Source organism: Amblyomma americanum, chromosome 7 (genome assembly GCF_052857255.1).
Source record: "Amblyomma americanum isolate KBUSLIRL-KWMA chromosome 7, ASM5285725v1, whole genome shotgun sequence".
Lineage (NCBI taxonomy): Eukaryota > Metazoa > Arthropoda > Arachnida > Ixodida > Ixodidae > Amblyomma > Amblyomma americanum.
The window spans coordinates 124330628-124348626 of NC_135503.1; the positions used below are offsets into that span (position 1 = coordinate 124330628).

The 17999-nt window shown below is 48.0% G+C and overlaps 1 protein-coding gene across 1 annotated transcript in view; it reads right to left on the reverse strand.

The window, feature by feature from the left end:
• Window positions 1-17999, reverse strand: part of LOC144099530 (germinal-center associated nuclear protein-like) — a 103379-nt gene that overhangs the window by 35759 nt on the left and 49621 nt on the right. The window contains exons 16-20 of the mRNA XM_077632902.1: window positions 16550-16753; window positions 13610-13788; window positions 9076-9335; window positions 4308-4469; window positions 2288-2485 (exon numbers count right to left, since the gene is read on the reverse strand). Of these exons, the coding sequence (XP_077489028.1) occupies window positions 2288-2485; window positions 4308-4469; window positions 9076-9335; window positions 13610-13788; window positions 16550-16753 (1003 nt within the window). The remainder of the gene's footprint in view (window positions 1-2287; window positions 2486-4307; window positions 4470-9075; window positions 9336-13609; window positions 13789-16549; window positions 16754-17999) is intronic.

Genomic DNA, 17999 nt, shown 5'->3' on the forward strand with positions numbered 1-17999 from the left:
CCAGGAACCCTCTATGAAGCTATCTTCCGTGGCACGAATGCCTGCCGTACCTCCGACAATCACTTGTGCAGTGCGGCGAAGCCTGCCACCTGTCATCTGAGTGGGTATCGCTTGGCGCTGAAGAGTTCAATACATCCGTTTTACAGCCAACCGCTTTTGATATATAAAGTAAAAATTGCATGCATTTTTAAAACATACTTAGGAAGGGTTCAATACAGCCAATAATTCATAATATCCGTATTCGTTATATCGAGGTTTGAAATTCAAGACTAGGTGCATTTATGTGGCAGTTAAAACGAACTCCCAATGGCTGGGTGCAGTGCTGGGTGGAAAAGCCTTAGTCGACCCAAAGTGCCCCCATCAACGAGCTAAAAAAACATGCATGTTTTAGGACACTAACTGGCCCGACAATCTTTCTGCGCATGCTGCTGCCCCGTTTGCTACCATGACTGAGGTAGCAAAGAAAAGCAATGAGCGAAACACCCTAACCAGTGTTGAAACTTCAGCAGGGTGAGAGCAGACTGAACATATTGTGTAAAACTGTGGACGATATAATTGTGGTTTGGCCCATGTGCACTAAAGATGGATGCTGGCAGCTTCCTTGAACATTTCAACAGCTGGCCACTGTCGAGAGCCTCGGAAGGTTCCCCAAGCAGTTGGGGAACTCTCTCTTTAGTACGAAGCTCGGCTATCAACCTGCGGTCAGCTGTTTGTGTGTATTCACACCACCTGCTATCACTAGCAGTGTGCGAACATTTCAAATAGTGAATGGTTTGAAAATAGCATTTGCTATCTGACTCGCATCACACCGTTTGAAGCGGTGTTCAAATTTCTAGGCTTTAAAAAAACTCCAATTTTTCTGTTTCCCTGAGCTTGTCGCCAAACGCTGTAGCACTACTGGATGGTGCTCACACATTTAAATTATACGACACAGCACGCTTGTCACGTTAATACTACTCTGATCTTACCTTGCAGCATATCTGATCCCCTCCCCCAACTGATAAAAGTGAAACTCTCTTTGGACACATTAAATGCTTGCCCGACAAAGAAGCTCACTCCTTTGACAACTGCTGCTGGTGGGACAGGAAGCACACTTGATGTTGTGAGCACTCACTCTTCTGAGGCACAAAAGGAGCCACTGACAGCAGTCTCTACCGACAGCTGCACCCATAACTGACAGCCCCACTCACAACCAATACTTGCTTGCAAAATGAATCAATCCAATGTGACCACCACGGTGCACATCAGCATTATGACACTGGACCTCAGATAGAATGAACAACCACACACTTGGGAATTGGTTAAAGCAAACATGCAGGCGTTCAGCTGCTACAAGTTTTCTTTTTACTTTCAACTGCGCACTCGGCGCTTTACAATCGTGTAAACATGGTGTGTATATGTTAATGAGCAACTCAATCCCTTGAACTTGTGTGTTCACTAGAAGGGGCATTAATGGGGAGAAATTGGGTTTAACCCAATTTTAAAGAAAAGAAGTGTGGGATGCAAGAATCGGCTTTTACCCAACAACGAAGGGCTCTAGTAATACTATGTAGCCCCATTGCCACTGCACGTGCAACTGTCCTGGCCAGGCAATGTCACATGATTGTACGCAACTTCTGCCCAAGTGGAAGAACCACAGTCTGCAGTGCTGGAGTTATAAATGCCACACACTGGCTGGGCCTGCACAGGGTAACTGGCTTAAAAAGTTGTGGAGTAATGAAAAGATGCACATGGTGACTAGTATCTATGTAGCCCCCAATGCTCCATCATAATCTGGATGCTATCACATCACGTTGCTGCTTGCTGTAGAGCAGGGGCCCGATCTCAAACTTGGTACCATGGAACCATCAAGTTCCTTGGAGTTCTTTTGGGGGTTCCCCAAGCGCCTAAAATCCATGCATGCCTCAACTCCCACCTTTCCTTCTGACGACATCACTTTGGTTCTAATCATACTGTAAAGGCACATAGTAGACTCCTTCCATTCAAGGCCAGTCATTAATAATAGAATTTGGGCATTTGTGAAGGGGTAGTGCATCTGGATGGTCATTTTTTTGTTGCATGTCCGGCTTGAAGAGATGGAATCCAAGACGTACAAGGTTCCTCTGCACTTTTCAAAAGCCAGTGCGGCTTCCCAAGGCTAAAAACAACAGAGGACCTCTGCGGTGGAAAATGCACGTGCTCACTGCACACGGCACTGGTAGCAACGACCGGCTAACATTGACCAAAAGAGATATGCACGCACCCAAACTAGAAGTCATTCCTCCTCTCCCCAGTGTACGAGCCTCACCACTTTGCGGGGTGGAGCATTGCATTCGCAGGACAGGACTCTGTGCACCTCAGGGAGTCCCCCCCCGTAGCTGCAGTTCTCCAAGGTGCCCTCAATGACGTCCCGGTTGCCGGAGGAGGACAGGTCGACAATGCAGACGCACGGCACTGGGCGCAGCCTCGAAGCGGCCACCAGTGTCTCCTGCAACCGCCGCTCCAGCTGCGGCGTGGGGGGCAGGAGCTCACAACATAGACAGCACTAGGACACATCAACACATCAGGCAGCTGATCTCACTACAAAAGTGTTTGCATTAAGAGATCAGTGACCTTGCTGAGGTGCATCTGGCTTAATCAGCAGTATGCTGGCCATGCAATTAACTAAACTGCTTGATACCTGACCCAACGAAGTACAATTTTCTCCGTTGTGTTACCTTACCGTGTATCATTTAGGACAACGGTTCCCAAACCGGCTTCAGTGGAACTCATAAGCTCCTTGCTGAACTTTCTGGGTCCCTTGAACGCCTAAAGTCCATGCATGCCTCAACCCCCGCCTGGCTTTTAAGCAGTTTATTAATGCGATAGGATATAGGTCGTAGCCTTGAAAAAACCAATGGGTTCCTCCGTAATGAAATTCCCTGATTAGTTGAGAGGGTCGCGCCGTCATCAGCACCACCAAATTTCAAAATTTCAGGACTACAATGTTCCACTGCCTTCCATTTGATTATCATATGGTATCATACTAATCCAACCCACTCTTCCATCTTAATCCACTCACTAATTCAAATCCACCAACCAATCCAAACTAATCCACATTAGTACACCCACTAATTCCCATTCTTCCACCTTAATCCATTTTCTGGGGGTCGGCATACTTCCAAATATGGGGGGGTCCATTGGAATATTTGGTGGTGGGCCAACTTTCCAAATGCTATCACATTTTCTGCTTTAGGAATGTGGTTAACAAGGCCCCAAGTTTTTATGGGGACTAATTATCACTAATTGCTTGTGTCAGACTGCTTCCCTTGCAGCTAGTCCCTGTTAATTGAATTTGGATGTTTTTTTTTTGCTTTTTCTGAGGGGCCATGCAGACCCCCACATTGTGAGCACTGTCACTCTTGTGATGCATGTACCGTAAAAACCGGACTATAGGTCGGACTGGAATGTAGGTCGACCCCACAACTAACCAATTCTAAAAATGAAAAAAATCTTTTTCAATGGAAAAAGTACCGAAAGACACCCTTACCTTGAAACAAACGCGACTTGACAGGTTGCACAACGGTGCCAGTATTTATTTTGATTTAAATGCTGCTCGTATGTACACCCGGCCAATTTTTTAACAGTATCGTGCGCCCATCGACCCATGTGTTTGTTTCTGGCACACAGAAGTACGGCGCCGTAGAGCAAAGCCCTTCCTCATTATGAATCGCCGCACCCAGAATGGCGAGCCCTTGAATTGCGCCCTCGTAAGTCTAGAGGCACGTGCGATCTCTGCCGCTTTCACGCGGATGCATTTGGCAGTCACAGGCAGCGATATTGGACGCAGCGCAACCTTTCCTTCCAATTCTGGATACGCTGCAGTCCGCCCATGAAATGATGTTTTCTTGTGGTTGCTGCAAATTGTAATACACAGCTTCTACCTCCACCAGTACTGAATGCTCTTTTCGGATATTCCAAATTCGCGCTGTGCCGCAAGCTTGCCGTGAGCTTCCACATATCAATCGCGTTTTTCTTGAAGGCAACGGTGAATTGACACTGAATTTTGCTCATTTTAAACAAAATGTGAAAAAGCAGCCATTAACCAAACAACGGAAATGCAAAATGGTGGTGCACGCCGCACTGCTGCTGACGGCGATGGAGGCTGTTGACTTCATCTGCCCATTGTTGCAAGACTTCCGTAGTTTTTCCGCCAATGACCGGTATATAAGACAGGGGTCGACTTTTCGCCATGGTTTTTTTTTAAAAAGTTCGACCTATATCCCGGTTTTTACGGCATGTTCGGACAGCAGCTGGTCCTTGGAAATGCACTTGGGGTGCCAGCTCACCCTCTCCCTGGGCTCGTCTGTGGCCACCACGAGGAGCGCGGAGGTGCCCGACAGCAGCCGGGGCCTCCCCCTGGAGTCCCACCCAAGGGAGGAGAACTCCCCGTGCACCACAGTCAGGCAGAACGGCGCAGCACTGCCCTGGGGGCTGGCTATGGTCTCCACCTGCGCAGTCCCCCCCACCTCGACAAATTGCACATAGTTCGAAAGAGGAGCACCAATACGGCAGCTGGTCACTGCAGTAAATTTGAAGATAATCACGGAATATTAGGAGATGGGTGCTTGTTAGGTCCAGGCATGAAAATCCAGAAAAGGCAAATGGTGGAGTGGGCCCTCGCTTAGTGAGACAACCAATCACTAAATTCAAGCCCATTGAAAACAAACAAACAGTGTGTGTGGAGGAAGTGCATCAAGAGATAACGTGACTGCATGAACGAAGTCCCTCTGGCAGAACCACTGCTTAGAATTCATCGGCTCCCCTTTTCCTGTGCTCCCTTCATCATATTCACAAAGTTTCTAGATGCGCTTTCTGGTTCCTTTTTCTGAACATATGCAAGCTTTTCCTTGGAGACTTCTAGAGGTACGGTGTGTCGTTTGAATGACCTCACTGCCACGTTCCCCACCCTTCCTCGCCCTATGCTATCAATGTCGCAGAGATACCAAACAATGGGCGCTTGATGCACAGTGTTTTTTTAACGCCTCCTGGACATGGAACATAATTGCGTGGACGCTAGCTCGGTGTATTAAGAAAATTCAAAATCAAAATGAAAATTGGAGCAACATTTAAAGCTCCACCTTAACAGTATAACGCGATAGCATTAATAGGTTAATGCCCACATATGCGCAGCATAACAACTGCACAGCTACTATATAGTCCTCCATAAAGGTAACAATAAAATTCCATTAAGGAAGGGTGCCAACCACGCAGGGAGACAATTGCACCAATGCTGTTTACCGCCAGTTAACAGGAGGCCTGGGTGGGGAACAGTTGGGGATAAGAGTTAATGAAACATACCCAAGTAATCTGCGATTCGCTGATGACATTGCCTTGCTAAGTCACTCAGAAGATGAACTGCAAAGCATGACCAAAGAGTTAGACAGACAGAGCAGAAAGTTGGGCCTAAAAATTAACATGCAGAAAACCAAGGTAATGTTCAACCGTCTAGCAAGGAAACAACAGTTTACAATTGCCAGCGAGGTGCTGGAAGTGGTAAGGAAATTCGTCCACAAGAATGCGGTGGAGCGCATATGGCAGGTTCTAACGGATCATGAATGGCAGTTTAGCAACATCCCTCAAGAGAAAAGTATACAACAGCAGTATCTTACCGGTAGTCACCTACGAGGCAGAAACGTGGAGAATAATGAAAAGGGTTCAGCTCAAGCTAAGGACAAGGCAGCGAGCCATGGAACGAAAAATGATAGGTGTAACGTTAAGAGACCGGAAGCGGGCAGAGTGGGTGAGGGAACAAACACTTGTTATGACATCCCAGTCTTGGTCAAGAGGAAGAAATGGGCTTGGACAGGGCATGTAATGCGAAGGCAGGATAACCGCTGGTCCTTCAGGTAACGGAGTGGATTCCAAGATAAGACAAGCATAGCAAAGGGCGGCAGAGGGTTAGGTGGGCGGATGAGATTAAGAAGTTTGCAGGGATACGGTGGCCGCAGTTGGCAAAGGACAGGGTTAGTTGGAGTACACATGGGAGAAACCTTTTCCCTGCAGTGGGCATAGTCAGGCTGATGACGATCCTGATGGCTGTCACAAAAACATTTTTTAAAGTCCTTTCTAGGCTGTTTTCAGCATAAATTTTGAAAGATCTTATAGATACGAAATCTGGTGTTTTCTAAAATTCGATATATTTCGAGATTTTCATGATCTGAAAGTAGCATCCCCCTTTAATCAAACCTGAAATTGAGCTGATCGTCTAATATTGAAAACTGTATCACTTGCTCAAGAAGAAGCAAACAGCAGAAAGCATGCACAGGGATGCCCACCTGGAAGCAGCCCACGCATTGGGTTGATCCCTTTCAATAAATGGTGCAGAGGCAGAACTAACGGAGAAGTAAAAGACAGTGTGTGCAAAATTTGAGAAAAATGGTGCTTGACACTTCACTTGGCGACAGTCCCCATGCACATCTTCTTGTCCGGAATATTTTCTGGCACCACTGTTCCTACAGCACGCTATATGAACAATTCTGACCGTGATAGAGACTCCCACCTGCAATCACAGTTTTCCACCAGCAAAGCAAGTTTCCCCACCTTTCCACTGGAATTACTGCATTGCCCTCTGCACACACCATGAAATTCTAACAAAAGGGGGGTACCAGAGGAGACAAAGATCTGCGCACAAGAAAAGAGCTGTTGGACATGAACGCGGGCACTGGACTTTCGAGTCTGCTTTATACAAACAAATAGCTGAGGCATACGCATCCTCAACTACCCACATGACACGCGCATTGATGATACCTTTGATCATCCTTACCTATCCTATAATATAGGTAGGCGCATTTCTTATTCGTTAAATACAGCGACAGGTCACTTACGCAATTATCTTTCCGATTGCTAATATGAAAGCCTTCCAAGATTTCCGGCTTATACCTAGTCCTTTCCCTCCCCAAAATGGTCACGCTCGGACAACCGCACAGTTTTTTCCACTTTTTGCTGCTGCTGCAGTGAAGAGCCAAATGCCTTCCTGGGTCTCTTCCTCCTAGGGAGTTTTTATGTTCCTGTCAACACACCTGCCTGTCTGCCCTATACTATACGCTTTTTCAGAGGCCAGTGGAATGTGGTGCACAACACTAGTCTTGCACTCAACGAAGGGTTTCACATGCTTGACCTTGCATGCTCCTACTCTCATCTCCCATCCTTGCGCAAATGCCAGCCAGTTTGCAAGGTGCGGAAAACAACGTTTACGCCCTGCCTTTCCTCCACCTTCTTAATACTGGGGGATACTTTATGCAGGTACGGTATTACTTCAAATTTCTTCATTCGTACCAATGTCAGTGGCTTCTGGCCTTCAAGGCCCTTAACTTTCCACAACCCAGCTTCACCAACAGCCCTAATGATCGAAAATGGAAAACCCACTGCCAGCAACCTCTCGACCTGCTGCATCGAGCTACAAGCCATGCTGTGGCAACAGCTCTTCTGCACTGCGTCCAGAAGGCGTCCCATCACTACACCCCTCTTGACCAGCTTTTCATGATTAGTTTCATACAACATCAATATTCTTTTTTGTCCGGGATGAAAACATTCAGCAAACGTTATCGCTGTCACGGAAAGTTAGCTACAAGTAAAGGAACCTAATGGCTTTGTCATCTGGCAGTTCACAGGTGAAACTTGAACCACAAGACATTTGCAAGTCCAGAGCATGTCCACGTTTAACGTCTTTTTCCTTGCGTATGTGTCTTTGTACCCGCTGGCACCCCCCTTTTTTTAGAATTTCAAGATGCACCAACAAGCCCAAGAGCAAGCTCTAATGCACAGCTCAGTCTCCTCCAAGGCTATGGAAGGCCAGGACAGTGGCCAATAAACATTCCTTCGTGCCACCCAGTGGTGCCTACATCATGTTACGTGACGGCCAGCCGAAGAATGAGACGAGATGGCTGATGGCAATGGGATGGTTTAATGGCCGCTGGCCTACCGCGAGCGCTCCGTCTCGGGCCACCACCAACTTCGTCTACTTCGTCACACTACCTAGGGCATTGAGCGATCGTCCCGATCGGTGACAAAGAGACGCGCGAAGTGGTGATGGGCTTCAGAGGATGGCGGGACAGAAAGCACAAAGGGGTGAGGTACTGGCTGCCATGATGAAGGAGATGGCTAAATGATTCCTGGCCCACGAAGCTTCCTGGCCGTAGGTCACCAGGAGCCGACGGCCGGGGCCCCAGGATGCGCCGAACGGCATGGGCAGGGGAGCGGTGTCGTCACGTGTGGGCAGCGTCTTGGGTCGGTGGGTTCGGGTCCTTGCGTCAGGTTCAGTTCATCGTGTTGAGTGGTCTGGGCGGTGGACGGGGCGGGGGAAGAACGGCAAGATCGGTTCGGGTCTGAAAGGCTGGGGCACGGCCAGGCGACGCAGACCAAGAGCTTACGGCCGACGACCATGGCTCCCGCATGTGCCGAAGCTCCCGGACCAGGATGGGGATGAACTCCGCACCTCACACCAAATGTTACGTGACGGCAAGCAGGTGAAAGCACGACTACATGACAGATGGCGACGGAATGATTTAATGGCGGTGGCCTAGTGCTCCTGCCCGTCTTCATCATCACAATATCCCTGTTTCAGTGGCAGAAGACGGTATATTTATGGAAAAAGTGGTGGCATTACGAAACTTGCGATTGAAATGCTGTGACGTCTTCAAAGACGGGAAAACATGAAATGTTAACCAGCAATAGTAAGCACTATAGTATTTACAACTGCACCAACTACAAAGGAATAGAATATATTGGAGTAGAATTGAAATAGAATTAGAATGGAACTGCAAGAGAATAGCAATACTTTTGTATTACTCGCACGTAACTCCCTTAAGTGCCGCAAGTAATTTCTTGGCTACCATTTTGGCCTGAGAGGAGATTGAAGCTCTTGCATGATGTACGCCCATGCCTGGGCGAGCATAGGAGGTGCAAGCTGAGCCATGCCAACAATATGGTAGACGAAGGCACCACAAGGAGGAGAAAAAGCACTAGCAACTCAAGACCACCTGCCCTCAGCTCAGAGTCCTGCATATGGCTACAGATGAAAACAGAATGAATCATGTGCCACAGACGTGCGCACACCTTGGCATCAGCCCTGGGCAGTTGTGGCAGGCATCCCAACTTGCTGCGCACACGGTCCACGGTCAGCTGGGCCTCATAGGAGCGCACGCAGTCTGCAGCGGGCAGGCACACCACCAGCTTGAAAGGGAACTCCTCCTGCTGCTGCCTCCCTGCACCACCAACCGGCTGCTGATGGCGCTTCGGTGGCTGCAGCAGCCGCTCCAGGTCCAGGGGGGCACGCTCCAGCTCATCCGTCAGAGCAACTATCAGCACGCCCGCATCTGCCCCCATCACCCAGAGAGAGATAAGACAGAGAAGGCAGTTCTAGACACCGCACACTTCTGTGCACTCCTCATGCCACACTCTGCTGTGTTCTGTGAACCAGGGGCTCTCAAGCTGAGTTCCGCAGAACCCCTGCTTTTGTGGGCTTCGCGAGAATCCACACTGGCCTGCCCCCCCATTTCCTGTGCACTTCTGGCGGGCAGGCACGAAGCACACACAGTACCTGGTTTGTTGAAACTCATCTCTGAGTGTTGGCTCTTCCTCAGTTTCATGCCGTCAGCGTCTGTGCCATCTGCAGCACAGACCTCGGCAGTACGCCAAGACGCTGAGCGCCGGTAATGGCGCTGCGTGTTCATGTTTTGACAGAAGCACCAGTGGCAGTGGCTCGTTCAGCGAAATTGGCAGCGTGCCAATGCACTGCAGCACCAAGCTGCTGTACATCTACAACACCAGCATCATGGTGTGGAAGCGGTATGGCACACAAGGCGACGTGTGTGAAGTGCGCTTGTGTGCATGGCAAGTGAAAGTGTGGGCGGGCCGCACGGCCGAATTAGCAGAGCCAAGCCAAGACAAAAAAAAAAAAAGCATGAGCGTGGGCATGGGCATTTTTCCGGGCGATTCAACGGCATCAGCAGCGTGCGACGGAGTTTTGCAGCCAGCGAGGTCATATGTGGCGCAAAAGCATTATCTGTCAAAATTAGAGAGGGAGGAGGGGGGGGGGCAGCCGCGTCGCGATGTGCGACTGCAAAAGGTGCGAGTGTCTAGGCGACGAATTGCAAGGCGTTTACCCGGCTCACTCGCGCTGGCAGTCGTTGACGGTCGCTTCCCCGGACGAACAGTTGCACATGTGCCGGAATCTGAAACTAACAAACTGTTTTCTGTTCGATTTGCCACTAGTCAGCAGGGCCCCACGCGATGGCGCTATTTTATCGCCTGTTATCTCCATTTGCCTCCGACTGCTAGCTTTGCGATTGCATTGTTAACAAATTATTGCTTTGATTAAGGCTGCGAGCTGGGCGAGTTGGTGCCTTGAGCTGCGTACGCAGAAACTACGTAATGGGGTACGCGGCGGGAGGGGGTATGCGTCTCATATACGAGTCAACTTTTTTTTGGCCAGCAAGAGGTACGAGATGGGAGGTCTATAGGTCTACATATAGGCAGCAATATACAGCACATACTGCGCACTATAACCTCTGTAGAGTTTTTAGGGCGTGTTCAGAAAATTTGTGCATCCCCTTTTTTAGAAGCACTAATTTTAAAGAAAAAAAAGAGTGAAAATTACGAGAGCAAACACGGTACTTACAAAAGTGAATGAAACAGCAAGAAAAAGGCACATATGGTTGTTTCACAAGCAACACGAATCAACTGTGACACTTGTGAGAAAAGGTTGTGGGGGTTCCTTGGCACATGTTGAAGGCTGTAGGAGTTCCTTGGGGCAAAAAAACTGAGAACCCGTGCCATAAACTAAACACGTTGACAGATTTGCCTATCTGGTTGGGTTTGAAGGCTTGTAATAAACTCTGACACATCTCTAACCAAAAACTTTAATTTAAAACTGAACGTTTTGAAGCTGGCTTGGCTCCTTCTTCAGGGGTGACTGGGGGCAGTAGCTAGCAGGAGGTCAAAAGAACGAAAGTGGTGATGCGAAAGGCGCGAGGATGGGGGTAGGGGGTGGGGGGTGGGGGAGTGTTAAGGGTGCGGTTTATATTCTTGGACTGTGGGGAAGCGGTCAATGGCGACTTCTCTTCTTTGAGCTGCATGATGAAGTCCCTGTGCATATACTGCGGGCAGGTTTCCCTTAATTTTTTTCGATTCCTAGGATGCTGGTTTCGTCGAATCAACTTGACGAAACCAGCATCCTTGAAACCGAAACAAATTATCAAAATTTGTTGGGCCATAGCGCCGAGGGTAACAGTTTTTCGAAATTCTAAAAACGGATATGGATTTTACTTATGGTGGGGCTGCAAGTGTCAGAAAAATTAAGGTACCGAACAGCAATGGTTAAAAAGTTAACTATTCAATATTAGTTAACCGGCCTGATAGTTATCACGTCTTAGCTGCATTCTGATGTGCTGTACTGCTGACAATGCTATGCTGGAAAAAGTGCTCTTTTAAGTCAAAAAGCCTGTTTCTTTTTAAATTGTGTAGTGAAACACCTGTATTTCATGCTATGATACGACCACTACAGAGTTTTTTAGGACATGTTTATGTGTATATGCACACCCCCTTTTGAAGCCTAAATTAAAAGAAAAAAGTGAGCAACCTTAATTTAAAGAAAAAAGTGAATAAATTGTGCGAGTAAATACAGTAATTGTCTTGCTAATTCTGAGAATGTGATTGTAGATTACTAATTAAGTGCGTGGTTCCCAAGTGGACAATATTGAAGTCACCAAATTAGAGACAACTCGAACTTCCATAAAAAAAATTAAAACCAACTGGAATCCGGACTAATTGAAAGCTGCTCTAACGTTACCATGCATGTGTCATCTAAATTCCTGAAAGCTGCAACTAGCTGAGTACAGACATCCCTGAATGGTTCGAAATAAGTTCACGCAAAGATGATTGCATCATGTGCACTTACTTTTACTGAGAAGGAGCACTGCCACTACAATGTTGTTTCTCTCCACAATCATTCACAATGTTCAATGTGTCCAACGCTGAAAGGATGTTCACTGTTTGCAGTTGTGTATCTTTTGTATTCTGTCACAGCAAAAGCTCGTTAATTTGAACTTCAAGGGACCTAAAAGATGTTCGAATTATCTAGAAGTTCGAATCATCGAATGACCCAAAAAGAACTGCTTGCATCATGGTAAATTTATCTGGTGAAAGAATGGGAAATGGTCGCCTGATTTTGAGATAAGAACAGCACAGCAATGACTATCCTTTATGTTTCCCTTAATGCTTTATTGCATGCATGCTGTCAGGAACATTGAAGCTGAACTGCTCCACAATTGCAAGGGCATCTAGTATCCATGATGTGATGTGGTGGAGGTCCACAGCTACTGTGCCACACCCATCATAAACGGCAACAGTGAACGACAGTGAAGAAAATGGCACGGAACTGGTGAGAAAAAAACACAGAGGGAAGAAAACACCAGTGGTGCACAAATCAGCGCCCGGAACTTTTTTTTTGCTTTTTTTGCTGGCTGGTCGAGCTGCCGTCGCTACGGGCTGGCACGAAGCTCTGAAAAGCGAAACCGAAACTAAGTGTTCGGACTGTTTTGGAGACTGGGCCGTCCGTTCGTTGTCATGTCTGCCGTCACACGCATGTCAGAGGTGTGTGAGCTACTCTGCAGCATGAGACCCAGATTTTGAGTAGAGCTATTTTGATGATCTCTTGCAGCGCCGGTCATGCCTGGATGCGGCTTCCCTTCAAGAGCCTGTTTGAATGAACTGGCGCGAGACTAGTAGCGTCCGAATTAGCGAGCTTCCAATGCCATAAACTTGCATGGGCATTGGCCTGGACCAAAAGAGCACTTCCAGATTTCCGAACAAAAGAGGGCTGAATTAACGAGCTTTCACTACTTCTTTTCTGGATTCCTTTCCTGCTCTTGTTTTCTTCCTTGTCCATTCCATTTTTAATTTACATCTTTCCCTTTTGCTTTTCTCTGTTTCCCAACATTTTCTTTCATCAGCAACCCCCAACCTTGCTCTTGCTGTTTGCACCGACCGACCGACTGACCGGACACCCACGTCCACCCTCAAGAAGACCCCGTGTCACTGGAACGTAAACGCATTGGAGAAATACAATTCAAAGCCGCAAGGGCAAGGTGATCACTGCAGCAGCGAAATGCACAACTGACATTGCTAATGCAGGTCTGTCGCGTTACCTCGTATGGCTGCCAGCGCATTCTACTTTTGTCTTAAAACATTTTCTCTCCACATCACTGATTGATGTGATTCCCCTAGGGAATGATGTGCAGAATAAGAATTGAGCGAGCACCTTTTGTAAACATTTCATTTGGTTCACCTATTTCTGGTACACCATGCACACTTATCAGCATTTGAACTGAATTCTAACATTTTTTAGAGCGCAGCTTTTAGCACTCGTTACTGGCTTGTTTCATAGCTGGGTAGCACTCCGCACATAAAGATACGATACCTAGGTGCATCGTTTTCTGTTCACCAGCACTTGAAGCAAGTGGCACAAATGCGCCCTGCTGCTGCACCAAGGGTTAAAAAATCTGAGACAAGCCGGGAGGCGAACCCAGAAGTTAGGGCGCTGTACTATCGAGCGGATGGAATCACGTGCCGCATTGTGCCTTTCCCTCACCGAGGCCCTTGGAGACGCACTGCCAGTCCATGGCGGGCCCTGAGTGCCTGGGCCGCTTCTCGGGTGGAGGCAGCAGCTTGAAGGCCGGGTTGGTCAGCGTGCACAGCATGCTGGGGGAGGCGGGGAACGTCTCACGGGCTTTCTGCTGGCGCTTCTCCCGCTCACAGAACTCCACCCACCTGCACACATGACAACAGGCAAGGAGGTTGCCAGCGTGGCTCCTTTTCTCAATGGGATTTCTTACAAAATATAAGTGCACACACAAAAAAATGTTCACACTACAGAGAACTTTGTTTTCAAAATCCCCCACTGTAACATGCCATTACCGCAGTTTTTGTGGCCATACTTGTGCTGTGCTCCTGTTACCACTGAGCAGCTGACAGGATACACACATACTTACTGGCACTAACTGCTAGTAGTACGTATCTGAATTTCGAAGAGTGCTCTTCGTGCAATTTGTTCTCACAGTGAAAATTAAGGCACATCGATAGTCGTCAGTGCCAGACTTCCATAACACACACGAAAAGACCTTTCTCTAATCAAAGGATTATTAGAGCAAATGCGGCTGTGTCTTCCCTAAAGAGTGAAAGCCATACTACCGGCGGAAGATGGTCAAGATGAGGAGTTTCTTGATCTCGAAATGCTAGACCTCTTTTTGCTCTGAGAACCCATATAATCCCCATCATGGCAGGCATGTAATAAGAGAGTAATTACTCCTTAGCACGCACCCTGTAAGAGATCTGTGGATGCCCTGGGCTGTGGGAACCACCCATCCTTTTGTTGATGGCTCGGCGCTGCGAAGCGGCGGTTTCTCCTCTCTAATCCCTGCTAGTGCATCGGCAAGAAGCGGGCAAGGCGAGGCAGATGGACAGTAACCCTGTCGACGGCACCATATGCTGCCGCCCCCCCTCGTCCTGACAAAGACTGTCTAGGTTTGAATGGTCATCACCGCTGGACGAGACAGGTCCAGACGCTCGCGCTTGACCAGGGGCAATTAGGCGCAGCGTACGGTCAGGTGTGGGTGCGACTAGCAGGCGCCTCAGTGACTCAGATGCGCAAGGACTCTGTATGCCAACAGTTTTGGGGGAATGGGCCGGCTTAACAAAACGCAGTCGGACAAAAGGGGTGCTGCCGCACATTCAAAGGCAGCAACGAAATCGTTGGTGCCACGTTCCAGATTTTGGGGGATGCCTGTCAACAGGCGTCGCGAAGACGAGTATTTTGTTACCCGCAGTGATGGCAGCTCGGGTGAAATCGATAATTGCCCTAACGCTGGGAACCGCCAGGGTCACAGGTTCCCAGGAAGCCTGCGACATGCGAGGGCGTTTTTGATGTATTTTCGTGTGTTTCTCTTTTTACTTTGTGAGGGAGAGAGTTTGAGTAACAGTGAGGAACTATGGGGCATGGCACGCAAACCTAGTGGGCCAATCATTTTGAGGGCCCATTCCCGCAATACCATTTTTTTAAAGCAACTTTGATGTTCTTTCCGTGTTGTGTATTTTAGAGAGAGGGTTTGGAACATTTAGAAACTGGAAGGTGTGCCATGCAGTTTTGTTAACCAATCATGTTAATAGTTTTATGTGATTGGGCGCTACCGAATGTGGGCCGGGTCCTTAGGTCGTTAAAACCAGGGCCCGGAGCCCTGGAAAGTTGTTCTGGGCTACGATCAGATGTAATGCATCTTCGGCTATGCCGAGTAGGGGCCTCCCCTAGTATTAGCCAGTTACAGATTTTTTTTTTAACCTCTTCGCCGCTTTAGGTTGTCTCTGGTGAAGCAACTTGTTTGTAATGTAACTTTCTGTACATAAAACTTGAAGTCACACTCCCTTAATACCAGCATCCTATTTCATCGCAAAATTATCTCTGACGGAGCACCCCTGGTGCGAAGAAAACCTTCAGTCAGTCAAATCAACCAACAGTCTCTGGCGGTGGGCACCCCTGGTGCAAGGAAGGTAACAACGCAAGCAAGACCAAACTACGTTACTCACCCCAACGCGGCCACACGGCTGCAAAGGAATAGTGTTTTACAGCTATGCCTTTGTAGCCGTATGGCTGTGTTTGGGTGGGTTCTAATGAGCAATTACTCCCTTATTATAAACCTACTCCACATGTGGGGCTTCCCCTAAATCACTGGGCCATCATTGCAGGTTCTGAGACTGACAATAGTGACAACTGCTTCCGTAAATGACAGTCAATAAAGACAGACATTGATGCACACTGTCTGTGAGTGAAGCCTCCAAAGAAGAAACGAGTGCGTACATGGCTTTTCACGTAAAGGCAGTGCGCTTGGACTGGATGTGGACAATACACCTAGTGCCGACTATAGTCCAGAAATTGTGGTACTTGTCAGGTTACAGTGCACTGGTAGTAGTAGTAGTAGTAAAAAACATTTATTCACAAAAAGGTAGAATAAAGAGGTGAAAATACAGATTTTGGGTGGAGTCCTTATTTAAGGACCCCAATGTCCACCGCAGTTGCTCTTGCTTGGGATATCAGGCTACGCTTCCAAGCGTAACTTCCAAGCGTACTGGGACTGCATTTCTATTTCGATGTGTCTTCATGGTGCTGCAGCGAAAAGGACTGTCGGTAACGCGATAGCATGCACAAAACAAATAAATGCACTAGTGTTCAAATGTGACACAACAAAAAGACAACTGCAGAAACAAGAAAACATCCGTCCAATAAGCTCTTAAGCTGCTCGGAGCATTCATTAGACCGTTCTTCAGGTTAAAGCGCTCCAGAAGCAAGGTAGTATCAAAAACACAGTCACACCTGAAGGACGCCTGTCCGTCTCCTCGTCTTTTTCAGAAGTGCAAAACCAACTAGCCCAACAACATACATTATTGAAATCCCACATGAGAGGCAGATGCTCACAGCACTTGGTCACCAGCATGGGAACAAAGCTTCCTGCAGTGCTAGCAGCACAGGTAACTAACTCACCTGGTGAAGTAGGAGCCGAGCAGGCACCGGCGGTGAAATGCCTCCGCCTGCCTCATCCGGGCCTCATGCAGCGCCCCCTCCTCAGCCAGGCTGTCCCTGGCGGCGTCAGCCATGGCCTCCCGCAGCACCTCTTCCAGCTGGGTGGCCAGCATAAGGCCACTCTGCTCCGTGCGCCACTCCTCATGCGCCTCCCCGTGGCACTCCCTGGAAGCGAAGCATGCCACCAACCAGCTGAAGGCAAAGCTGCCCAATCCACTTCTTTTTTGTTCCCGTGGGAAAAAAGACAAAACAAAAACGCCAAGCAGCATTAAGGAAGTACGTAAAAGCCGGGGGAAGAAAAGGAGTCAAAGGCAAGCATAGCAGGGGCCAGCAGAGAGTGGATGAGGTTAAGAAGCAGTTCAAGGGATTAGGTGTAAGGTGGCCACAGATGGCACAGGATAGGGTTAACTGGAGAGATATGGGAGAGGCCTTGGTCCTGCAGTGGGCATGGTTGGGCTGCTGCTGCTGATGATGATCACAAATGAAGGAATGCCCAGGCTCTCAAATTTGCCCCGATTTTTATTGCATGCATCAGCCTGACCTTGCACATGTTCACAAGGCCACAGGAACAAGGCAGCAATGAGGAGAAACACTGACAGAAGAAGAAGAAGACAGGCAATGCACCTTGGTGTTAACACTGCAGAGCTCAACTCAATAACAATCCAGGTTCGTCCAATCTCGCCCCGATTAAGAATAAACATCACTCATGTCTTCAAGTGTGCACATGTGGACACACACATAGCGCACAACCCATGCATGGCCACAAAAGATAAAAGCCTGTTTGGAAGAAGAAGATAAAGAAAAGGACGCAGCAGTAGACGAAAAAAAAGAAGATGGACAGAACGAAGTCAGATACCACAGAATAGACTGGCTTCAAGGGGCAAGCAGTGGAAATGCATTTCAACAGCAGTTGCATCCTGCGTTTCAGAAGTGCGCCTGCAATTATTTTGACTTCACAGCCCAGACAGGCTGGTCAAGTAAGCAAAAGCCAGGATCAAAAACAGCGAGAACAAATGGCAGCTAAGGATGATGCCCACAGGGGCTAGAATGACACCCTGCTTGCTCACCAATTTGACACCCGAGTGTGCTACCGGTATTTTGCTGCATTTTCCCCTGAGGCATACATGACAGAGGACCACATAACATCGTTCAACAAAACTGGGTGATGTGCAGAGCACAGACAGGTATGCATATCAAGGACATGTCGCGAAAATTCTTTGAAAAGGTCAGTGTCATAACTGATGATCAAAGCTGCCTCAAAATGGTCAAAAAGCCACCAAAAATCGCAGCTGAGAGCCGACAACGTCACTGATTTTTCTTCCACCAGGGGAAAAAACAAACTAAAAATGATTAAAAAAACCATGGTGACAAAACAGTGTCCACACTAACATGTGCAAATCAATTGCCATGC